We start from the raw sequence: 24,388 nt of genomic DNA, 5'->3' as shown, positions 1-24,388 counted from the left end.
AGAGCAGGGAGCCCAAAGGACAAAGGCTGAAGGCAGCCGGAGTGAGGCAGGCTGCAGAGCAGGGAGCCCAGAGGACAAGGGCTGAAGGCTGGAAAGCAGCAGAGCGTGATCAGCTGAAATGTAGAGAGCCCGCAGGGCAAGGACGGAGGCTGGAAGGCAGCAGAGCGTGATCGGCTGCAATGTGGAGAGCCCGGCAGGGCAAGGGCGGAAGCTGGAAGGCAGCAGAGCGTGATCAGCTGCAATGTGGAGAGCCCAAAGGAGCAGGGCTGTGAGGCAGGGAGCCTGGAAGGCAATGGCAGCGAAGTGTAACAGGCTGCAAGGCAGGAGGCCCAGAGGAGCTGGACTGAGGCAGGGAGCCCAGAAGGCTAGGGCTGTAGGCAGCAGGGTGTAGCAAGCTGCAGGGCAGGATCCAAGCAGGAGAGAAGGTAAACAGCAAACAGGATCCGTAGGAAGACGCGAAAGGTGGAGGAAGGACTCTCAGATGCAAGAGGCTGAGCCACTGCAGGCAGCAGCCTTTATTCTGCCTAGCCCAGCACAGGGGCAGGCTAATTGGTTGCACCTGGCGAAGCACACCTGCAGGCAATCGGCCACCTCCCTTTCTGTTCCTGGGCTGGTGGAAGCAGGGCAAGTCCCTAGGGCTTCTGGGGGGTGTAGTTCCTTTGATAACCAATAGGAACAGCCAGGAATCGATGCTTGTAGCCAGGTGCATTATGGTATGCGTAGTTTGTTGGAAATAATAATAAAGCACCAAAGTCTCGCAAATGGGAAATAAAGTTCCCAAAGTAAATATAGATGGATCCAAGAGTCTGTTGTAAATAAATAATAAACAAATAGTCCATATTGAGCGTAAATGGATGCGCCCGTGGCGCAGGCGTGACAGTGTGCCCCTCTCCAGGCCCCTCTCCAGGCTCCCCGAAGACCGACCTACAGGAAGAATGTCTGTCACACCGTATAAGAGTCTTAATCCAAAAAGGCACATCATGAAGCACCAGAAACGGGTTGCAAGGTGAGAGTCTTGAATGACAGAGACAGTACCAATGTTCTGAACTTTTGATGTAGAAATCAGAATAGACAAAGTCTTTGGAACACAGACCCCAACTGTGTGTGCATGAAGAGAGGAACTGCGAAAAACTGCTGCAGGCTCCATGATAGATTTTGCTTTGACGGGCAACAGTATGGTGCTGGAAAGTGGAGCCATAGGTACAGCAGAGTTGGTAGCTTTAGGAAGGTTTTCCAAGACATCCGGAGCAGCAATGACAACGTTAGGGTGAGCCGCAGAGAGTTCAGGAGTCACAGCGGTGGTTTTCCCATGATTAGTAGACAGTTCAGAGGTTACAGAAGCAGTGAGATCTTGAATGGCTGTAGAGAGTATCAAGGCTGTAGCAACTGGGTGTGTGGGTGCCATGAGAGAACCAGCAGGCTGGAACACACCTGAGACTGGTAGAGTAGAGTCTGGCAGTCTTAGTGCTATAGATACACCAGCAGGAACAACTGGAACAGTAGTCTTAACAGGGAAACCCTTCGCTGACTTTGCAACAGTTAGCATGGCGGATGAGGGATCAGGAAGAGAAGGTGCTGCGGGATCAGGTTGTGTAGCAGAGGATTCTGCTGCAGCGAGCACAGCTGCGAAGGAAGTAGAAATCTGGGCATCGGGAGCATCAGAAATAGCGGTAGCTTCAGGCATCACAGTAGCTATAGCAACCTCAAGATTCGCAGCAGGGACTTCAGGTGTCTCAAATGTGGCAGGGAGTTTAGGAGCCATAGCAGCAAGAGGATCATGAATAGCAGTTGGAAGTTTGGGTGCTGTAGCAGCTACAGACAGTTCAGGTGTTGCAACTACTGGTAGATCGGGTACCACAACCACTGGCGATTCAGGGGGTATCGAAGAAACTGAAGATGTTGATTGCTCAAGAGTGTTGTCTGATAGCACAGCCACACTTTGGCAAGCTCCGCTTGCCAACTCAGCATGCTCGGTGTGAACTGTGCCAGTCTCTTCAGCTGCCGTTGTCATTTCAGAAGAGGTTGTAAGTGTGAGTACTGGACAATAGGCAAAGGTGAGGGCGGAACCATCCTTTGACTCAGAGGGATCTCCAATTAGAAGACCACCCTTGTTTTGTGGTGTTATGGCTGTGTGAGTGATTTGAACCACCGGAGGAGTTAATTCTTTTCTGTCAGTACAACAACCTGAGTTTCTGTGGCTGGAAGATGAAAGAGCTGTGTCAGTCTTTAGAAGGGATACATATGCTACATTTAGGTCTTCCATCTGCTTGGTATAAGTATGTATCCTTTTCTGCGTGGCAATTCCAGGCATTATCATGTCGATCTCTAAAGATAAGATGTCAGGTGTTGGACATACTGTCAGATGGTCTGGTAACTTGTGTCCCTTCATAAGATTCTGATAATGCAAATAAACAAAGTCATCATAGAGGTCTTCGGTCTTTCTTTTAAGGCGTAGGAGTTGTTCTTGTAGCAGGTAAGTATCATTTGTTTGATCTAAAGCTTCAGAAGCTGGTGTGGTAGAAAATTCGATTGCAGCAATGGGAAGACTGACCTTAGGGTTATTGTGGTTAGTAGATACTGTGGAAGCATTTAGACAACCAATGGTTAGTATAGGTCTTTTGTACCCAGGGCCAGATGCACAAACCTCAGGATAATGACTGCCTTGTCCTGTCAAATAAGGTTTTCCAGCATTCTGGGGGGCTTGCCAAGCTGATCTTGCGCATATCACTCTGGCAACAGCGTATTCTGGTTTAGAGTCTCCCACAATGAGTGATATGTCCTTAGCTGTTGCTGTGTTAGAAGGCTTGTCAGAAGATGCAGGAAAGTTTTTCACTGTTTGGTCTAACAAGATCTGTAAGAATTCATTTTCTTGCTGTAGCTCTGCAACAGATAAGGACTGCGGATCATAGTCGCAGATGTCATAATGATTGTACATGGAAGAAGGGTCAGCTAGCCAGTGAGTATAGTACCGTGCTTGTAAATCTTTGTTTAATAAGGCGAGACTGTCCTTTAGACTAAGGTTCTTGTTTGCTGTCTTTAGGGAAACCATAGGTTTATGCAAAGGTTTCTTAACTCGAAAGGAAAGCATCTTTGGTCTGTGTGTGCCTTTCCGGCCTATGGAACAAGAAATTTTTGGCTCTTGCATACTGTCAAGGATGGCACTCTATTAAGAGTAGCACAAGACACCCAGAAAGGGTTTGGGTGGTGTGCCAAAATAAAGTGGACAGATAAGTACACACACAGCAGAGAGGAAAGAGAACAAAGAGTAGGCCAGAGTAGCAAGGGAAAAAGGTACAGAATGAATTCCCTCTTGGGGTGTATGCAGATCTAGGAAAAGAGTATTCCACGAACCTTAGGAAATACTCTAGCCTTCTACACAGTTTGCTATAACAGAGGCCCACGCTGTTTGCTCATGGCTTGGAACAGCAGCTATGGGTGTCTGTAATGTAGAGACGAAACAAGGGAAGGGGCAGAGGTTGACTGATGGGAACCAACAGACAAGCTCTGTACAAAAGGGTCTACAAACAGTACAAGAGAAGATACTACAGACAAATCCAGGAAAGGAGGTGATAGCAAACTAGCAGAAGGAAATGAAGGGAAAGTCGTGTAACAGGATAGGATAGCAGAGAACAGTAAGGAACAAGGTTGAGAGCTCAGAGGAGCAGGAAAGCAATGAGCAAGCCCACAGGAGCAGAGCTGTAAGTAAGAGAGCCCAGATGAAAAGGGCTTAGGGCAGCAGAGTAAAGCAGGCTGCACGGTAAGGAACCCAGAAGGGCCGGGCGGCAAGGAGTGGGCCCTGAGGGGCAGGGCCGCTGACCGTAGAAGGTAGCAGAGGACTGTAGCGGGCTGCTAGGCCGAGAACCCAGCGGAAAAAGATAGGTAGTAGGCAGCGGAGCGTGATAAGCTGCAAAGTAGGAAGGCCAGAGGACAAGGGCCGTAGGCAACCGGAGTGAGGTAGGCTGCAGAGCAGGGAGCCCAAAGGACAAAGGCTGAAGGCAGCCGGAGTGAGGCAGGCTGCAGAGCAGGGAGCCCAGAGGACAAGGGCTGAAGGCTGGAAAGCAGCAGAGCGTGATCAGCTGAAATGTAGAGAGCCCGCAGGGCAAGGACGGAGGCTGGAAGGCAGCAGAGCGTGATCGGCTGCAATGTGGAGAGCCCGGCAGGGCAAGGGCGGAAGCTGGAAGGCAGCAGAGCGTGATCAGCTGCAATGTGGAGAGCCCAAAGGAGCAGGGCTGTGAGGCAGGGAGCCTGGAAGGCAATGGCAGCGAAGTGTAACAGGCTGCAAGGCAGGAGGCCCAGAGGAGCTGGACTGAGGCAGGGAGCCCAGAAGGCTAGGGCTGTAGGCAGCAGGGTGTAGCAAGCTGCAGGGCAGGATCCAAGCAGGAGAGAAGGTAAACAGCAAACAGGATCCGTAGGAAGACGCGAAAGGTGGAGGAAGGACTCTCAGATGCAAGAGGCTGAGCCACTGCAGGCAGCAGCCTTTATTCTGCCTAGCCCAGCACAGGGGCAGGCTAATTGGTTGCACCTGGCGAAGCACACCTGCAGGCAATCGGCCACCTCCCTTTCTGTTCCTGGGCTGGTGGAAGCAGGGCAAGTCCCTAGGGCTTCTGGGGGGTGTAGTTCCTTTGATAACCAATAGGAACAGCCAGGAATCGATGCTTGTAGCCAGGTGCATTATGGTATGCGTAGTTTGTTGGAAATAATAATAAAGCACCAAAGTCTCGCAAATGGGAAATAAAGTTCCCAAAGTAAATATAGATGGATCCAAGAGTCTGTTGTAAATAAATAATAAACAAATAGTCCATATTGAGCGTAAATGGATGCGCCCGTGGCGCAGGCGTGACAGTTATACTCAGTTCTGCATGTTGTTTCTTGCCAAACGGCTACCTTTGTCAGTTTTGCTTCCATCTGGAACGCCATAATGTCTTTGTCAGTTACTCCAGCCCTGGCAACGTAGCTTGCATTTTGCCAGCTGTGTATTTTCACTTCTTAAAGCGCCTAGAGGTTTCTTCTTCAGTGCACAGCGCTTTACTTCAGTTCACATCACATGGGGCACTGGGATGCAGCTTGCATGGCAATGTCTCTTCACTTCACATCACATGGGGCACAGGGATGCAGCTTGCACGGCAATGTCTCTTGAAATGGGCAGCTGTCTTTTCTTAGCCCATTCACAGGTGCACAGTTTCCCCAAAGGTTCAAATGCGCGATGCGCCCAGCCTGCCATTTGCATGCAGCATTTCTTTTTCTTCCATTGTGGATACTGGGCAAATTCCTTGCTTCTGATCAGCTCTGCTATTGCATGCCAGTGTCAGAAAGCATGCGTACGTCAGCATGTGTAAAGTGATTGCGTTCTTTTTCATCTTCTCACTCATGGCAATTATTGCCTTCAGTTCAGTTTCAGCATTCTGGTTTTGCACCCCCACCTCTTTCTTTGCTCACACTGACAGTGTCTCTCACAGGGGATGGAATGCAGGAATGCCATGGTTTATCTTTCCTGTGCACATGGCAGCGCCATACACACGCCGCAAGCTTGTCTCTTTGCGTATAATTCATAAGCTGGGCGGCTTCAATGGAAGGCACTCGTTTCAGACAGTTCACCCACATTAAATGTTTTCTGCACTGCTTCAGCAACTCAAAAAAGCTCCCATATCTGCCAGCTTCTGTAAACACCATTTCACTGGACAGTGCAAGCATTCTGTGCTTTTCTGCCTTCCTCCCACAGCCATTTCTCGCAGCCAGCCCATGACAGGAATGTCTTTGCAATTCATATCTTCAAGCCACAAGCTCTGCACAGCAACATCATTGTAGACAAGAATTTCCAGTTCAAAATGATCAGTTCATCATGGGGCCCAGTGTGATGTAATTCTGCAAAGCGTCCTTAGCCTGCTGAAAGACAGATTGTTGCTCTAGGTCCAATGGAAAATCATGTTTCTTTCTGTTGACTTTGTAGTTTGGCTTTACAAACTCACTCCAATGCAATGTGCGATCTTTCAAAAGAACCCACAACCCACTGAATCTTTGTGCTGTCTTATATCACACAGATTTTTCATTCTGTTGTACCATTGCCAAACTAAAACCAATTATTTCCTTTACAGCGCCAAACCATAGTGCATTTAGTGTCATTTTTAGTGCAGCTCCTTGCACGATTCCTGCATGAATAACCCACACTCTATATTGCTTGTGGGCTGTTAATTTGTCAACAACTTTTTTCACCATGTATCACAGTCAACAGGTCACTATTTCCAAAACCTACATCACTTAATAGCAACAGTACTTTAATCCATGGCGCATGGATATGGGGCAATTCAGAAAATATAAATTGTCTTTTCCCCCAAACCATTGCAAACTGATTCTGCAATTCCAAATCAATACACAAAAATCGAAAATCCAAATACCATTCACTCACGTTTTTTTCAAGTGAGTCTCTCACCCATTGTAAGCATGGCACAGCTAAAATGCAATGTAGCCATTTTAGTATGTTTCCTTAAACGGAATGCACCACCAGCGCATGGAATTTACATTTGCCAAAAAACAAACCCTTTAGGCTTTCAACACAGATGTTACTCTTTCTGCTAAACCTATCGGCTCATTCCCCGTTATCTTCAGGAATGTCAACACTTCAAAAGCATACATCATAAGAAAGGTGCACCTTCTCCTCCTTACATTACAGCCCCCCCTCTCGCTAGCACACTGGGGCTGGATCTCAATGTTTAAATCACTATTCACAATTTGTATGTCAAATCCTCGCAACTATTTTCCTTTTCTCTGCCCTCATGCCAAAATAGAGCAAGAACTTTCGTCTCACTTTGCAATCCAAATTACAACTTTGTCAAGGGAAACCGCATGGAAAAAAAATTCTTTCCTAATTGAACATAAATCTTTCTTCACCATTCATCGGAGCGCTTTGAACATAGCCATTTCTCGCTTGTTCATCGGCTTCTGCTCCCTGGCTTCGTTCCCAAGCAGTAAATTAGCCTCGACTGATTTACTGAAGGGGAAAGTCTTAACCACACAAGCTATCAGCCGCGGCAAGCCGACACAAAAGTGCTGTCTATTGGGTGTCTCAGAGCTGCAGTGAGACGACCAAGGATATGCGACAGCCTGCTCCTCAATCTGCACTGTGTTCTCTCACACAATTTGCCATTTCATAGCAAGGCACTGCTCTGCATGATCCCACCAAAGCTTGCCACCAAATGTCTTGAAAAGGGGAAAATCTTCCTCGGGACCAGCCCTTGAGAGCAAAAATTATCCAATTCAGCCCAAAATACAGGCTCTATCGTGCTGAGCAGTGAACTCATGCTAGTGACAAATGACACCTTCAAAATGTTTACCATTTATTAGACAAAAAGCATAAACAGTAAAATTTAGCAGCTCTTTGGAAATCAAGTTAGAGAAGATTACAAAACACAAAACTTGGAGAAATATAGAGAAACATAGAACTTAGAGAAACATAGAGAAACACAATCTTACGCCCCTTCAATCAGCGCTGGGAGACCCTGGCCCTCATAAGCTAGCTGTTGCCAGCCCCGCTCAGATGACGGCGCTGCAGGGTGCCGACAGAGCATCAGGTTCCGGACACTCTATCTTGCTCGAACCAAGTCCACGGATCGATCTCCCACCTGATTCATGTGGGCATGCATTTTTGTAATCTCGTGCCGTCAGTCACCATGACGCACAGTTCCAGAACTTTCGCTGTGCAAAATATAGGCTTGCTCATGGAAAAACCCAACTCTCTCTGAGATACTCCCTGCCTGCTCCTACCCCTCCCTTCGAGCCCTCTCTGCGAAAGCACTGGAATGTCCTTATCAGCGTGTGGGCAAGGCCGTACCAGGCCTTCTCAGGGAAACAGGATTTGTTTACGAAGCCATGCAGGGCTACAGTTAGAAAAGCAGAATATTCTAACAGAAGCAGAGATGAATTAACCCCATGTGAGCAAGCTCTAAAAGGCATGCACTCATAGCTTAGTGCCCATAGCACTTCAAAGATCTAAGCGCTATATAGGTGCTATAATGCTCCAAACCCTCCAATAATGTCTCTATTAGCTACAGAACTGGGGCCTTCGCCCTGCCTGTCTATCTACAATGCATAAGGTGACCTACCACCCCTACTAGGCCTGCATATTCCTTGTAGCTCCCTAAAGCGTAATGGAGGCGCTATCACACATTACTTTCAGCATTACTTTCAGCATTTAGCACATACTTTGAATAAACTATTGGCTTTCAGCGGCTAACGCTGTCATCTAAAACCCTGATTGGCAAATTGGCACTTAGTCCCCCTAGAGGTGGTAACATGCGGGAGGATTTCATAGAGACGGACTCCTCTCTTGGGCACAAGGACATTGATCTGGAGAAAGGCCCCTCTGAACCTCAACCCAACAGGGTAACAATGACATCAAATCCGTGGGGTTAAAGACTTATGTCCCATGAATGAACTCCTTCACCCTCTCACCCTTGAGACCCCGAAACCTGAATGAAGGGTTATGCTAAAAATGTTGTTGTATGCTATTGTGACCTCCTGTTGCTTCCAGACCAGCGGGAGGAAGATACAGAGAATGCCAGCGAACAGCTGTGGGAGTTCTCTGTTGGGTCTGGCAGTTTAAACCCGAGCACATTACCGAGAGAGGGAAGCAAGCTGGGCAGTGCGCGGAGACGCTGCACTGCAGATCCTGAAGGGGTGAGAAACCCAAAGAGCTGACAGAGCCGGTCTGGGTCCCAGGAAGCCCCTGTGACGTACCAAAGCCCTGAGAAGGTAAGTGGAGGTACGGGAGATCTGGTGAGGACATGAGAGCAGGCGGGAAAGACGCTCGAACAGATTTGCCTCGGCCCAATGGAAGTGAGCCAAGTATTGGGCCTAGCCAGTGACATTTGTGCCTCCAGTATCATCCTCATGTCAGTGGCAGACAGGAAAGGGTTAGGGACCCTACCCCGATCCCAAGAAGGGGCAAGTAACATTATAAGAGGACCAGAATGGTCTGGGACCCCAACAGTGAGAGTGTATCAGAGGAAATTATCCTCGGTACAGTAGTAACGAGGAAACCACTGGCCACCAGAGAAGGGTCTGGCACCCCAACAGTGAGAAAGAGAGCATCAGAGGACGTCTTCCTCAGCACAGTGGTCACAAGGAAACTGCTGGCTACCAAAGAAGGGTCTGGATCCCCGGCACTGAGAAAGAGAGCATCAGAGGAAATCTTCCTTGGTGCAGTGGTAACAAGAGAACAACTGGCCACTAGAGAAGGCTCTGGGACCCAACAAGATTTGGAACTTTTCTAACAATAGACGAGAGTGGAAAGAGCATGGCAAGCTGAATACCATGAGGTAGAACTGTGCCAAACAATACCAAGAGAAAGGAGTATTTCTCATGGTACCGAACTAGAAGGCGGGATGCTTGAACTGAACCAAGCAACACCTAGAGAAGGCAGTCATTCTCCTGGTTCAGGCGCAGGTGTTGGGTTAAAGACACCAAGGGAAGGGAGTCATTTCCTCTGGCCATGTTTTGAACTGAACCAAGAAACAACGGGAGAGGGGATTAATTCTCTTAGTTCAGGCCCAGGAGTTGGGTTAAAGACACCAGGAGAAGGGAGACATTCTCTTGCTTCCGGGCTGAGAGTTGTGCTGGAGACACCAGGGAAGGGAGTCATGCCTCCTAGTTTTATTGGAAACTGTACAGATCTACACCAGATGAAGGAAGCAATGCTCCTCGGTGTGAAAATGCATACACACTGGGTGAAACCTGTAAACCAGGGGAAGGGAGTCATTCCCCCTGGCCTTTCTATTGTGAGAGAATATTGGGCCTGATTCGGACCCTGCCGGTATCCTGGCGGTAGAGCCGCCAGGATACCAGCATTTGGTACTTACCTTTACCGGACTCCATGAGAGGATTTGCCGTCATTAACCCACCGGTGATGTCAGATGGTTTCCCAGTTTGGTTAGCTGTTCTCTGCAACCTTTTGGGATCATTGTGAGCCCAACCTTCTACAATCTGTAGATGCTTGGATAATCTCAACTAAGTGTGCTGGAAGGGGATGAGACTTAAGAGTATGTCAACTCTACCCACTGTAGTGACTTTTGTACTCCTAAACCATAGTCCAGTTCTAACATACTCTTTCCCCACATCCCCTGCTTCCCTTTCAGACTGGTATTCCTAGCATATGTATATGGGAATACACTGCCAGGCAGTTGTGGAAGTATAAGCAAGGAGTTGTTTGTGATCAGCACACACATGCCCTGTGTTCTTCTTTTTTTGTTGAAATGTGTTATTGATTTTACAATAGCATAAACAACAGAGAACTTTATACAACAGGCAGGCATGTAAGAACGCAATTAGAACATAAGGGCATCAGGCCTACCACTATGCAAATGAAGATGAAAAAGAGAAAAGAAAAGAAGGGGAAGAGCTTGTCATATAAATCATTGAAAGCATTCCAAATGTCTTTGTACTTATCGAGTTAGTGCTTAATTTGAAAGGACTCTTTTTCCCTGCTGTAAAGAATCGACAGGCTGTCAAGCCAGTCAATAGTGGGTTTAACATTGTTCTTCCAATGCTCCAAAATGTGCTTTTTGGCCACCGCAAGGGCTCCATCAATCCAGAGGAGATTACCAGTGGGCAGGTTTAAGTCCGTTGTGAACAGACCCAAAACACGCATTAATGTTGTGCGAGGGAGGGAAAGATCCAGCACAAGATCTATACGCTGAAGATCTCCCCTCCCCCTCCCAAAGAAAGACACGCTGTGTTCTATGCTTCAAATTCTGGGCTTTGCTGAGAAGTATCTCCAGTCTCATCCCCATGGGCCTGACGTCCTGCAATCATGGAGGAAAGGGGACAGTGGAATGGGAGTGCAGTAGGTATTACGGTGAGTAACTTACTTATTTTGTAAATGTGGATATTAATGTAAACTGTCACTCTTGACATAATAATCCCCAAACAGGTTAAATTGGAAAGGTAAAGACTGCATGGCAGTTTATGCTTAACATACAAGATGATTGTCTAAGATTCCAAGCCACATCTGAATGCCCAATCTTTAATTACATTAAGTCAGGGGTATGCAACCTGCTGTTCTCCTGATGCTTTGCACTATGACTGATGATAGGAGAGGTACTGCAAAACATCAGGAGAGAAAGGTTGCAGAACACTGTTGTAGATATTTAGAAGGAGTGACGCGTGGATTGTAACGGTTATAGTAATTAAATCACTGAAAAAACAGCTTTTCAAACCAAAATCTTTATTGGCATCTGAATAATCACATATGCAGTCATATATCATATGCACAATGTTTCTCCAAATAATCTTAACAACAACCAGGTTACTCAACAATAACTGCTTAAAAAAAAGAATATGCCCCCTGTCACATCCCCCCTGCCCTCCCCCTCCCTACTCCTACTAATCTAGTGATGTGAAACCCTATATGCGCTTCCCTCTCTGGCTCATTCCTCTTCCTCCGGTAATATTCCAAGTATCCTTTTTCACTTTGGGATGTATAAGTGAGTATAATCCTTAAGTGCATAGGTAAAAAAGGCGACCAAACTTTGCCAAACCTCCCCTGCACACTGCCCCACGCACTACTGCTGTTAGTATTTCCACACCGACAACCTCCCAGATTGCGTAGTACCATTGTATAATGGACGGCAGGTCTTTCAGCTTCCACTGTTTTACTATACAGCGTCTAGCACTCATTAATAGATTAGCCCAAAGTGTTCCCGCTCGCCCTCCCACCCGAGGATCTCACTTAGTGGTATGTTCAGAAGTGCCATAGGTCCATCATTTTCTATATCATACCCTATTATCCCGCCCATCTTAGACTTCACCTCCTGTCAGAAATGCTTCAGTTGCAGACATCCCGAACAAATATACTGTTGTCCCCTCCCCCTCCCCCCACATACCCTCCAGCACAGTGGTGAGTGCACGTTATACATCTTGTGAAGTTTCTCTGGAGTATAATGCCAGCTGTGTAGTAACTTGTACTGCAGCTCCCGGTGCTGCACTGAGGTGTATGGGCTGTACCATCCCATATCTGCTCTTTCATGGCATGTCCCCATTCCTTATCCATAAATGTCGCTCTCAGCCCTGCTTCCCACTTATTCCTCACTGCCCAGTTCTCCTGGCTGTCCTTTTCTGATAGGATTTTGTATATGGCTAAGATCAGTCCTTTGTTGTTCTCACTATCGCATACCAACATTTCCCATTCTGTCAGTTCCCTCGTTGCCCCTTCCATTACCTCTGGAGCAATCTCCCAGTGTTTTAGCTGCTGATAGGCATAGAAATCTGCTCTTTCCCGGTTGTATTCGGTGCTACTGTGAAATGTTTTAAGTTGAGTTCCTTCGTAGAGGTCCCCAATTTCCTTTATCTCTCCCGGTATCCATTGTTTGAACCTGCTGTAGTCCATTCCCGGCGGGAATGCAGGATTTTGGTAGTGGAGTCCATGGCTATGGCCACGGAGCTTGTCCGAGTTCAGCCTGTCCCATATACCCAGGGTGTTCCTTGTGATTGGGTTCTCCATAAGCCCCCTAGGTCTATCCTCCTTCCTCATCCAGGGTAATTTCCAGAGATGCTCTCCCGCTGCTGCTTGTCCCATGATCACCTAGTGCTTCTGGTTGCCCGTCATTCCCCCATTCTGCCAACATTCTTAGTCGCGCTGCCTGAATGTACCTTACCACACTGAGACATCCCACTCCCCCTGTCTTTTACCATTAAATAGAATTGTCCTCCCTATGCAGGGTTTCTTCCCGTTCTATATGAAGCCCAGTATAATCTTCTGAACCTCCTTCATCATCTACCCTGGGATTGGCAGAGGGATCGCTTAAAACAAATACAGCAATCGTGGTATGACATTACTCTTCACAATAGCAAATCTACCCAACCAGGACACGTATACCCCCCTCCATCTTGCGAGATCTGCTTTCATTTGTCTAATCAGCGGAGGGTAGTATGCCCCAATTATCTTGTTTGTGGTTGCCATCAGGTTCACCCCCTGATAGCTTACCGGGGCCCTTGCCCACCTGAATGGGGTATTGCTCTCTAGTTTCCCTATTGAGAGGTTGAGTATTTGATGATTTGGAATAATTCACTTTGAACCCTGAGACACCCGAAAAGGGCCTTATTTGCCTCATTTATTGGTGGCAGTAGTTTCCAGTTTGGTGATCATGAGTGCCACATTAATAGCAAATTGGCCAATTTTATGATGGGAATTCCCCCTTGTATCTCCCTATTCTCCCTTACCCTATGCGCGAAAGGCACCGTACCAGTGCAAAAAGCAACGGAAAAAGTGGACATCCATGTTTGGTTCCCCGACGTATTGGGAACGGGTTTGTGAGCCCCTTATACACTTTAAATCTGGCATGGGGTTCTGGTAATTGGCCTGAACCACTCTAAAAAAAATGTGGTCCCAATCCTACCCTGCTCAGCGCTTGACTCATGAACCCCCAGTTCACTCAATCAAACGCCTTCTTGGCATCAAGCATTAGTAGGCAGGTGGGTGTAGGGCCTCCCCCCTCGCGGCCTTGTCCATTGTGTGCATAACCCTTCTTACATTATAGAAAGCCACTAGATGAATCCTGACTGGTCCTGCACTACGAAACTCGGAAGAACCTTTTCCAACGTGGCCGCCAGCACTCTCGTACAGAGTTTGGCATCCACATTAATAAGTGCAATCGGACGGTATGAGGAGCTCGGCTGTGAGTTCTTTCCTGGTTTAGGGATGAGTGATTTGCGCCATTTCCATGGATGGGGATATGTTACCCTTTTCTCTAAAGTTATTAAATATTCATGTCAGCCCCTTTGTCAGTAGCTGCTTGAATGTCAAATAAAATGCCACTATCAACCCTTCCTCCCCTAGGCTTTTGTGTGCTTTTAGCCTTGCTGCTGCATGCTGTATCTCCTCCTCCGTTATGGGTTCTTCTAGCATTACTCTTTGACCAGGGGCAGCCCTGGTCCCGACCACTGCCTCCAAGTATGCTTTCTGTACCTCTTGGTTCCTCCCTGTATAGGTCGGTGAAGAATTCCTGAATGACCCTGCGCTTCTCTTTCTCCGTCCCCACCAACCTGCCCCCTTTGTCCTCCAGGTTAGCTATGAATGCTCTCTGCTCCCTGGCCCTCAATTGCCTTGCTAGTACCGTCCCTACCCTGTTACCAGGCTCATAGAATGTCTGCCTGCTCCTCAGGAGGGTGCTTTCCACTGACCTACTGATCAGCTGTTTGAGTTGCCCCCTTACTTTCCCAGTTGTCGATTTACCTTGTTTGTTCCGTTCTCCTTGTGGGCTGCTTCTAACTCACGTATCTCCTTCTCTAGGTCCCTCTCAACCACCCATCTCTCTTCCCTTAGCCTCTTGGATGCTTCTGTTAGGCATTTCCTGATCTGAGTCTTGAATGCGTCCCACCTCTTTTCCTCGTCCATCCCTCTTTCCCCATCTTCCTCCATAAATCTGCTGTTCTCAGCCTCTACCTGTTGTTTTATCCCGTGGACCCTGAGGAGATATTCTTCCAGCCACCACCCCCTGTTTCCCCCCTCAGGCTTCCTCCCTCCCATTCCAATGTGAACGGTGTGTGATCCAAGATAGTTGTGCTTCCAGTATGGGCCCTCAACACTGCTTGAGTTACCCTCTATTTTGCCATTATGTAATCTATCCGGGAGTATGTTTTGTGGACGTGCAAGTAGAATGAGTAGTCTCTTTCCTGTGGGTGATGTACCCACCATGTGTCTTTGAGCCATAGCTTCTCAGTCCTTTCTTTAAGCTGCTTTTGCATCATCCCTGTACTGTGCCCCCTTACCCCTCCTGAACGGTCCATGATTGGGTCCACAGCTAGGTTATAGTTCCCTGCCACCATCAGTTCAGCCTCCTTGACTCGGTCCAGTTCTGTCAGGCATCCCACCAAAAAGCCTTCCTGACCCTTATTGGGTGCATATGTCAATGCCCACGTGTACAGTTCACCTCGCAATGTCCCCTTCACCAACCCATATCTCCCCTCCGGGTCTCGTTTCTCCTTAGCCCCCTCTATCTTCATGAACTTATGGAAGAGGTTTGCCACCCCTGCCCATCTTCCCTCTCTGTTTTCTCCTTCGCTCGTGTTGAGAATGGCCAGCATACATTTAATTGACCCTCACCGGTCCCCCTTGTCCACATAACGTCTTCAGCCCCTTCTTTGAGCCACACCACTGGTAGCTGTTTTGTCTTGCTTCCTGTGCTCCCCCTTGGTGCCGCTCCTCGTCGTTCTCCAGAGTCCTGTGGACACATAACCAGTGCCCTCATTCCGTCTTCTACTTGAGAGACTGTCTTTTCTTCATTCCCCATGCAGAGTTGCAGTTTTGTCGGAAAGAGCCAGTGATAATTCATCCTCCTTATTGAGTTCCTCTGTTAACGGTTTGAACAGTCTTCTCCTCACTAGTGTTAGCTGGGATGGATTGTCATTTATTTGGATCTCGCTTCCACTCAGTTGAGTTTTCCCTTTCTTCCTGGCTGCACTCATAGCCGGGTTTTATCCTTGAAGCTCTGCATCATCACCAGCACGTCCCTTGTCCTTCCCCCAGGGCCTGCTCTCAGACTACCCACCCTGTGTACTCTTTCAATTTCCATGTTCTGGCCCTGTTCTTCCTCCGCGAGATCCACAAACATCTCCCAGATGCATCCATCCAGGTCTGACCCTTCCGCCCGTCCTTAACGTCCTTGATCCGGATATTGTCCCTCCACGATCTGTTTTCCAGCTCCTCGCACTTCTCCTCCAGGGCCTTGATTCTGGCATCCACCCCTCTTGTCTGCTTAGCCAGTTCGGGCCCTTGTTTGTCCAGCCCTGTGATGCGCCCCTCCACCTTCATCACTCTATCGCTCAGTGCATCAATATCTCTCTGATTCACCATGATCGCCTGCGAGAGTTCCTCTCTGATGCTGGCTCCCTCCGCTTTAACCGTCTGTTAGTTCACCCTTGAACTTGGCCAGCGCCGCAAGGAGGTCCTCTTTGGTGAATACCATCTCCTCTGCGCTGCATATGGTCTGGTTTCCAAAGTTGAGCTTGGTCTGTGTATGTCCCCTCTGGTAGTCCTCCTGTCCCCCAGCTCCAGATGTGTTGCTTTTCTTCTTCGGTCCCGTCTACTTCCTCCGGCCGAGCCTCTAGCTACCTGTTCCACTCCGAGGGGGAGCGCCTTCGCCTCTTATTCCCTCTCCAGTCCACTTCTGCACCGCTGCCCTGCTCTCCCCACTCCTCCCGAGCCGTCTTCAACCTGCTGTTCCCTGGTGCTCATACTGGCAGATCAAGCTCCAGGTAGACATTGGATTGGACAGGACCGTGAACTGGAGTACACATCAAGATCCAAGCTGGCATCAACTAACCTCCAGCACTTTGATTGCACACAGAGCACTGCTGTTTTCCCAAGGCTTGCTTCCCCTAGCTGCTCCTGCCGACTCTTGGTGCCTCCTCACCCCTTTCCCACCACATGCACCACTGGCCCCCGCAGTCCTCACTGTCTTTCGCTCCAGGAGGACCTCTCCTACCTCCATCCACCTCTGTCGGCTGCTCCTGGCGACTCCTGCCCGCTCCTTTCCGTGAGTTCCCCACTCTTCTACTATCACCCGGTGCTCAAACGTCAGCCTGTTGCTTTCTTCTTTGCCATGCGGGCACTGTAACCTCTGCTCTGCTCTGCGTGGGGTCCGTAGCCAGCCCTCCCCCCCTGGGTACTCCCAGTTCGTAGGAGAAGAAATTCACCATTGACTCCCTGTCGCAGGTACGGAGCTCACACTGCCCCCGTCCTGTCAGCCTACCTTCTTTGAAAAAACTGCTTTTCGACTAACGAAACAACAATAATGTTTTGAAAAACATTAACATTGTATATTGTTTGTCTGTCATGTTGTGCCAATTAGTGGACTTTTATGGCATAGCTAAACAGTTAAACAATATACAATAACTCATTCCCCACACCTATTATTATTATCTTTGTCTTTTGTAGTACATATTATTTGTTTCCTTTTTGGTGGCAACCCCCCCAAACTGCTTTTCTGCCCCTTTATACAACCCTGAGCCCCCCTTTCTGCCCCTTCCCTTCCCAACTCCCTCCACCCTAAAACCAAACACCTTTACTTTAGAATGGTATCCAGTCATATTATCATTCCTAGTCAGAATGATGAGATGTTTTTTTCCAAACAAAATTTAAAAATAGTGATATTTTCCCACCGATAATATGACAGGATGCCGATTGTAACACACTGCGGTACCAAAGGAGATTATGAACACATTAGCTAATAATGGACTGGTAATTGTTTTGTGTCCACTTCTGTGCAATAAATGATCATTAATTTGTATATGTCTAACTCAAATTGAAGGCATCCCTGTCCAAAGAGTCTAGAGGTAGGCCGTGACCCACCATGGCTGAATGTAACTACATCGAAGTAACTGTGAAGACTTTAGATTCCCAGACCAGAAGCTTTGTTTTGGAAGCCGAGGTAAGAAGTGATAGTCATTTTTCAGCAACTTCTCCTCAGATGCAAGCCAATGTATGGGGCTTGAACTTGAATAAGGCACCACATTAAGCATTGTGTCTATTGCTTGCATTATCTGATATGGGTTTTAGGCAGCCAATGGAGCAGATTTCTGTTGGCCCCCAAACCTTTACAGTTTTTGAGATTTTCCTGTTGGCAAATGTTGGCGTGATTGTCTGTTGATGGACATCGCATTCTTCCACGGGTGAATGCTTTTCTGATTATACTCTTGGTGATGTAGCTACTCCCAACGGGCAACCATTTAGTACTTGTTTGCCCGAAAGAGTTTGCTTATGTTAGAATGAGGTCTTGTATGATCATTTTGGGTCTGTATTGATTCAACTTTCCTTGCGGCAGTGAGCATTTGAATCTAAAGGGGCTTTTGCGAGTTTGGTGGTAATGAAAAAAACAGGTGACATTTGGAACATTGCACCAATTTACTGACTGTACAATTGAATAATATCAGGGCGGCCACTGGGGACAAAGGACCAGAAGCAGACCAGGATTTTAATTTATCCTATTCTATTAGGTAACATTACACCCCAGGGACAAATACCTAAAGGGTTTGGAGCATAGTGTCTTTTAATTTTCCCCTCACTCCCCCAACACCAAAGTAAAAAGGAGTTTGCTTAACTGAAAGATCCAGGATAGATTCTCCAACAGAAACAGGTTGTTACATAGATTCCAGGTTCTTCGAATGAATTTGCCCCCAGATCTCTGTCCATGCTTACAATAATAGGTCTAAGTATGGCTTTGGGAGGTCCTGAATCCCTTGGATCATAGTTTCTTGAATGGCCCAGCGCTCTCATGAGAAGGTCTCAAATTGGGCCCACAGTCTTTCTTGGGTTGGATGATTGGAGCAGGTTTTGGGGGTGAAGTTTCTGGGTCACCAGAGTTCGGGGAGGGGCTACCAGGCCCAGTGTAAGCTTTCCCTTTCCCACCTCACTGCTGCCCTAACCATTAGATCAGTCCTGCCCCCTTAATCGCCTTGCCGCAAGCTTGTACCTCCCTGTGTGTTCAACCCCTTCTGATCAGGGTCTTACCCCTATCCCAACCTTGCCAGCCCAACATCTCTGTTTTCCATATCTTTCTACTTTTTAAACACCATTAATTTTGGCATCCTTCCGGATACCTATCTTTTTCAAATGCTCCAGCACATCTACTCTGCTTCACAGGCCTTCCCTTACTCTAAAATGCCTCCCTGAAGATATATCTCCTTTTTCTCCTTTGGACTCCGCCTACCCTCCTTGTTACTAACAATCTCTGAATCTTCATAGTACTCGGTGGCAGAGGTCCAGTACCACGTCTCCACAAATAACACCTCTTCTTTGTATGACATCTCCTTCCTCCTTTCTCTGACGCATTGCTTTAACTTTCTATAGTTAATTTCATATCTGATTTCCTCTTCTTCAATACCACATTCCTCCAGTTCCTGATGTTATACTACTTCCTTGTGACCAGCATCTCTTCCTGATGTTCCTCAGCCTCCTCTGACAATAGTCCCTGCTCCTCCTTAAATTCTCTGACCTCTACCTTCAATTTCCCATTCTCTTCCAGAAACCTCTGTTTCGTCCTAACCTTTCCGAGCCTCTTGCAACAACACGTCAACCTTCTTCTTAAACTCCCCAACTTCTTTGTGCTTCTATTTTTGCTCCTAGAAACACTTGTGTACAGGCGTGTTATAAATGACTTATCATATCATAACTATCTCGCCTCCTTTGTTCTTTCTCCAACCTCCTCTGAAAGTACCCCCAACTGCTTCCTCATTTAACTTTGAAAACTCCTCCAACAATTCTTCTCAATCCTTATTTACGTCCTTCTGAACTGTTCCTTCTACTACCTCCTACACAGCAATACCACCTTCTACCCCGTCTTCACACTGCTCCGTTCAACTGACCTCTGTTTTATCACCTTCTTCAACTCTCTCTTGATCCAACTACCAACAATAGTTTTATTTATGCCACTCCTGACTCCTTCACTGATTATTCCCCTTCTTGTGCAACCTGGGTTACGCTACTTAGCTTCTTGGTCCAATGGCCCTCCTGCCAATCACTTCCCTGGGCTGGAGGTGTTTCCCTGCTTCACTATATGGGTAACTGCTTTCTCTTTGCTTCTCCTCCTTTTTCCCTGCTATTTTCTCAGCACATCTCCACTGCACTCTGCTTCACTTCTCCAGACTCACACTGCTGCTCTCTGCCAGCTCTATGTGGTTTCTCCTCAGGTTGGGGAAATAGCTCAGGGGCAACACGCTTGTCTTGGAAGCAAGACAATGCTGAGTACCATGGGAACTTAGAGGCTAGACTCCAGCATGAAGCATAATATAAGAACCCAATGTATTTCATTTCCTCTCAAACTGCTGACAAACTGACTGGGGCTGTCGCTTCCAGAATGTTGGATCTCAGCTGTGGCTTGTTGGAAGAGCTCTGTTGTGATTGGCTGGAGCAGCTTTCTTTCTGCAACTCCCATGGGGGTTCGGGGTGCAAAATAAAACAGAGGCTATAAGAGGTGGAGCTGCCATTTTGGATTTCACTGGTTGTTCCTGCCTCACCCTTTCTGCCTGCAGCCCTCACTCATGTTTAGATATAGTAAATGTACTTCTCTGACTTTACTTTCTGGGCTTCCCTGGCCAGAAATCCTTCCTGTGGGACATGTGGGGGTCATGTGTGTATTTGATGGGTAATTTCCAAGATTTCTGCCCTTTTTCAGATCCACAGATCCCATCCAGCGAAATATGGAATAATTGTGTTTTTTCATATCTGTGGTCTGTGGAACTGTTTTTGGGCGGGGGGGGGCTAGGGTTCACGGATCCTGCAAAAAAAATATTTTCCGCTAGCAGGGGCCTCGGTGCTTCTGCATGGTTGCTAAAGGTTTAGCCAGATAATTTCTTAAAGTTGTTTTCTCCTTTTTTAGATTAGAGAGGGCTTTGACCCCACAGTATCCTGCTCGCCTTGCTTACTCCTTAACTGTGTTGCTGCTGGAGAATATTTTTCAACTAGGGATCGTGTGTCCTGTTCTAAGCTCAGATGGATTCTGGGAGTTGTAGGTCCCCCCCAGGAGACTGACCTCTGCTATGCGAGGAGGGCCGCACTTTCCGTGTGGGCCTCCTCCAGAGCTGCCAACCTGAGATGGTGGGACGTTCCCAGCCCTTAGAGCCATCACTCTAGTGACCCACAGCTCCAAACATGGGACTTTGTTACATTGCCTACTACACACAATATTTACCACATGTGGTATAATTAAAATAATATATTCAGCATTTAACAATCAACTGCTTCTTAGCCTCAAACTGCTGTCATGCCCCGCGTTCCTGCACACGGACGACTAGGGTCATCCGTTTCCATGTGGAAGTTGCCTTGGCGACTATTTCCAAGCCGCGGGACACGCTGCACTACATTTCCCAGCATTTCCCCTTTTTGCGGTCACATGACACGCCGACAACGCGTCTCACGTCCTGGGAAAGAAACTCGTACTTAACTCAGATTGTCCATGCAACGGGTGCTCCTAAAACTAAGCAGTTGAAGTGCCCGATTCTCGTTATCCTGTTTTCTAAATCTCCTGGACCCGGCTCTTGCTTTAAGGACTATTCCATACGTCTCCTCCCTTACCATTTCTGGCGCTAAAACCCTCGACTGTTTTCCCTTTGGTAATCGAACCCCTGGCTTTGTATACGGATTGCTCTCTCCTGCTCCTGTTTGTTGTGACGCTTTCGGATTTGCTTCCTCATCACTGAACTTCCAATTAAGCTTTGTTTATCTCTGGCTGCTATCTCCACGGACTTCCTAATTTCCCTTCAATATTCTACGCATTCTGGATTGTTTAATGGTACTTTTCATTTTGTCACAAGACACATCACTCTACGCATCAACGTGACTATATGGACGCTTTCCTGATTCTACTGGTCACTACCTGGATTGCTTACCATCACTTCAGGGACGCTTTGCTGAATTGAACAAGGGATTTCTTTTTGGACATTAGCGGCGCCCTCGTGCCGTTCGGGTTAGGTGAATCTCTGCACTAACTTCTACCAACTGGGACCTTCTTCCTGCATCACCTGGTTTCCGTGGTGTGTTTGGACTCACATAAGGTAGTGGGATATCTTTCTGGCTAAGCAGGTAAGAGAGGGTAATTGTGGGTGGCTGGTCGCTGCATTTTGGGTAACCTTAGTTATCCTATTGAATCATTGTTTTATTTGCTCCCTTAGCTCTGTTGTCGCTGCTCCTGCCTTTTCGCTCAAGCCCCTGGCCTGTTAGTTATTATTAAATTCCTACAGGCTATGCTCTTGGGGGGGAAGTCTTGTTTAGCATCATGCGCAAGGTGTCCCGGAAGAATCTGGTTCGCTGCACGTTCAAGCTACCCCAGAGCGGAAGGGCTTCCCGAGAGTGGATGCTGACTGTATCCTTTACACGACTGTATCCTTTTATAAAGTTTGTCTAAACTGTGACAACTGCAAAACCATATCATGCTGGCACTAAATCCTCTCCTCTGGCTGCCTATGGATCAAAGGATTAGATTGAACACCAAATCCCTGTCTAAATGTTTTACCGATTGCAACCCATGTAGAACACGCAGGTCGTCTTCAGTTAGAAATGTACAAACCATCTTCTCAAACAAATCAAGAACAAGAGCCATGCTGTTTTCCGTCATGGCGGACTAATACATCGTGTGACACAGAAATAATGTTCTTCATCTTGGGATCTTCATGTGTATGGTACTGGAGCATTTTTAATTGCAGAAAAGAAAACTCTTCAAATTAAAATATTAAATAACTTTTCATAATTTTTACATCATAATGCCCATCTGGCATAAAGCTTTTGTTTTGGACTGATACCACTCCCTAAAATAAACGCAGTGTGCTTATAATACTTTTCTACAGTAGACAGCCTTTACAGCAGGAGATGACCAAAGAGCTTGCACCATTAAGGTCTGGGAGGAGCCAGGAATGAGACACAGACAGAGAGGATTCATTATGGTTGTTATAGACTTTTATTGAAATAATAAAAGTGTTGGATAATGCTTAACTGTCCCTAATTTAAGGGCCATTTCCCTACCTCAACCAAAACTAAGGGTCTGTCAAGTGTCAAGATGTCAAAAGCAAAAACATCCTGTGTCTGAAATACTATCCTAGCCCTTACATTCTAAAAAGAACTCTAAGGTGTTAAGGGTATTCTCTTTTACTTAGAAAGTGCACAAATGTGCAAGCTCAACAAAAGGTATTACTCCAATAAAAGTTCCAAATTGATAATGTTCACAGTTCCACAGAGACATGCTCCCTTCCCCAGGATTCTCTCCACCAAAACAAAAGTTCAAAGAATAACCAAGTTCTTTATAGTTCAAGAGGATAACTCCCTCTTCCTGTGCTGCAATTCACTGTAGGGGAAATTATTACCTTTCCCAGGCCTTTTTCCACATTCAATACAATTTCAAATTTTAAGGGCATGACTCTTCCTTACAATTCTTCTTTCAAGATAACACAACTTGAGTACAGGTCCTACACTCGCAAGATACCTGGTATACACCCTTGCCGGTTCTTTCACACAACACAATTCTATATGGGTGCGGATCCCAGATCGGCTCTTCACCTGGTATACTCTCCTGCCAGGACTTTGTTTGAATCTCTTTCTTACTTCAGTACAAGGGGGCATGGGTCTTCCCCCAAATTTCTTACTGTGACAATGAAGATGACACTGATTCCAATGAGGATTACTCTCTTTCCCCACTCTAGGCAACCAATTCACTCTTTCAAGGGCTTAGTTTCAGTGTATCATTCTCCCATATAGGTTCAATGACATCATCTGCATTTTCTCGCTGCATTCGCATACATTCGGGTACTCGCCTCGGTATCCACTGAACTCGGTGGCTTTCCAAAGTCAGCGGCACAGAGCATTCTCGCTCTTCACATCGAAGCAAAGCCTGTCCTGGCTTCCAGTTCCTGCCGCGTCTTACTTCTTCTTTGGGCGCCTCTATGGACAACCGGCACCTCTTCCCAACGTGCCGATCTGGAGTTCGCCTTTGATATGGTATGATATGATAAGTTATTTATAATGCGCCTGTACACAAGTGTTTCTAGGTGCGATAAAACAAGGGGGGGGGGGGGGAACAGAAGGAGGACAAAACAACAATCTTACTAGTCCTTGTGTCATTCAGATTGCACAAGGCATCCAACAAGCATCTTTCCTGGAAGACTACCTTCTTGGTGGCCATAACGTCGGACAGACGGGTGGATAAAATCCAGGTATTTTCTTGCAAACCGCCTTATATGGCATTTCACAAGGAGAAGGCTATCCTTCGTACTAACCCAACGTTTATGCCTAAGGTGCCGTCCTCCTTCCATCTGAATCATCCAGGGGTTTTGCCAGTGTTTTTCGGCACACCGTCTCCAGCTGCCGAAGCATTGCATACGCTGGATGTGGTGTGTGCCCTCAAGTACTATGTGGCACGTACTAAGTCATTCCCAAGGACCATTTGTTTGTGTCTTTTGGCCCCACTGGACCGGGGAAGGCTTTGTCAGAGCCTTCCATTTCAAGGTGGATTGCGACCTGCATTTCCTTCTGCCATCAACAGACTGGCAGGCCTCTGGCTCACTCCACCAGAGTGGCTGCTAACACTGCTCTCCTCTCTGGGATCCTGCTGCCTGACATCTGCTGTGCAGCTACCTAGAGATTGGTGCATACATTCACCAAGTTCTACTGTGTCGACTGAGATTCGGCAGAAGAATCTAGAGTTAACCTTTTTTGCGTGAGGTTAGTAAGTCTCCAGTGGTAGGTTGTGCTGAGAGCTTGCCTCCGCACATATGTATTGTTTATTAATGCTGCTTTGTAATCTATTCATAGCATGTGAATCTATGAAAGATCCAATGCTGGAGAGAAATGCGTTACTTACCTGTAACTCCGGTTCTTCAGCAGTGGTATCTTTCATAGATTCACATGCAACAGATT

At 47.2% G+C, this 24,388-nt stretch overlaps 1 protein-coding gene across 4 annotated transcripts in view; it reads left to right on the top strand.

The window, feature by feature from the left end:
- The window catches only part of LOC138520683 (large proline-rich protein BAG6-like), a 1,763,116-nt gene that overhangs the window by 121,985 nt on the left and 1,616,743 nt on the right, over nucleotides 1–24,388 (top strand). For 2 of the 4 annotated variants that reach the window (XM_069632954.1, XM_069632957.1), the window contains exon 2: nucleotides 17,298–17,417. The exons of the other annotated variants lie outside the window; for them this stretch is intronic. In XM_069632954.1, coding sequence (XP_069489055.1) covers nucleotides 17,340–17,417 — 78 coding nt within the window. In that variant the 5' untranslated portion in view covers nucleotides 17,298–17,339. The remainder of the gene's footprint in view (nucleotides 1–17,297; nucleotides 17,418–24,388) is intronic. 4 annotated transcript variants of the gene reach the window in all.

Source organism: Ambystoma mexicanum, chromosome 13 (genome assembly GCF_040938575.1).
Source record: "Ambystoma mexicanum isolate Mex_15411 chromosome 13, UKY_AmexF1_1, whole genome shotgun sequence".
In the NCBI taxonomy this organism is placed as follows: Eukaryota; Metazoa; Chordata; class Amphibia; order Caudata; family Ambystomatidae; genus Ambystoma; species Ambystoma mexicanum.
Note: the sequence above shows the minus strand (reverse complement) of the source record. Positions and strands in the feature narration are given on the sequence as shown.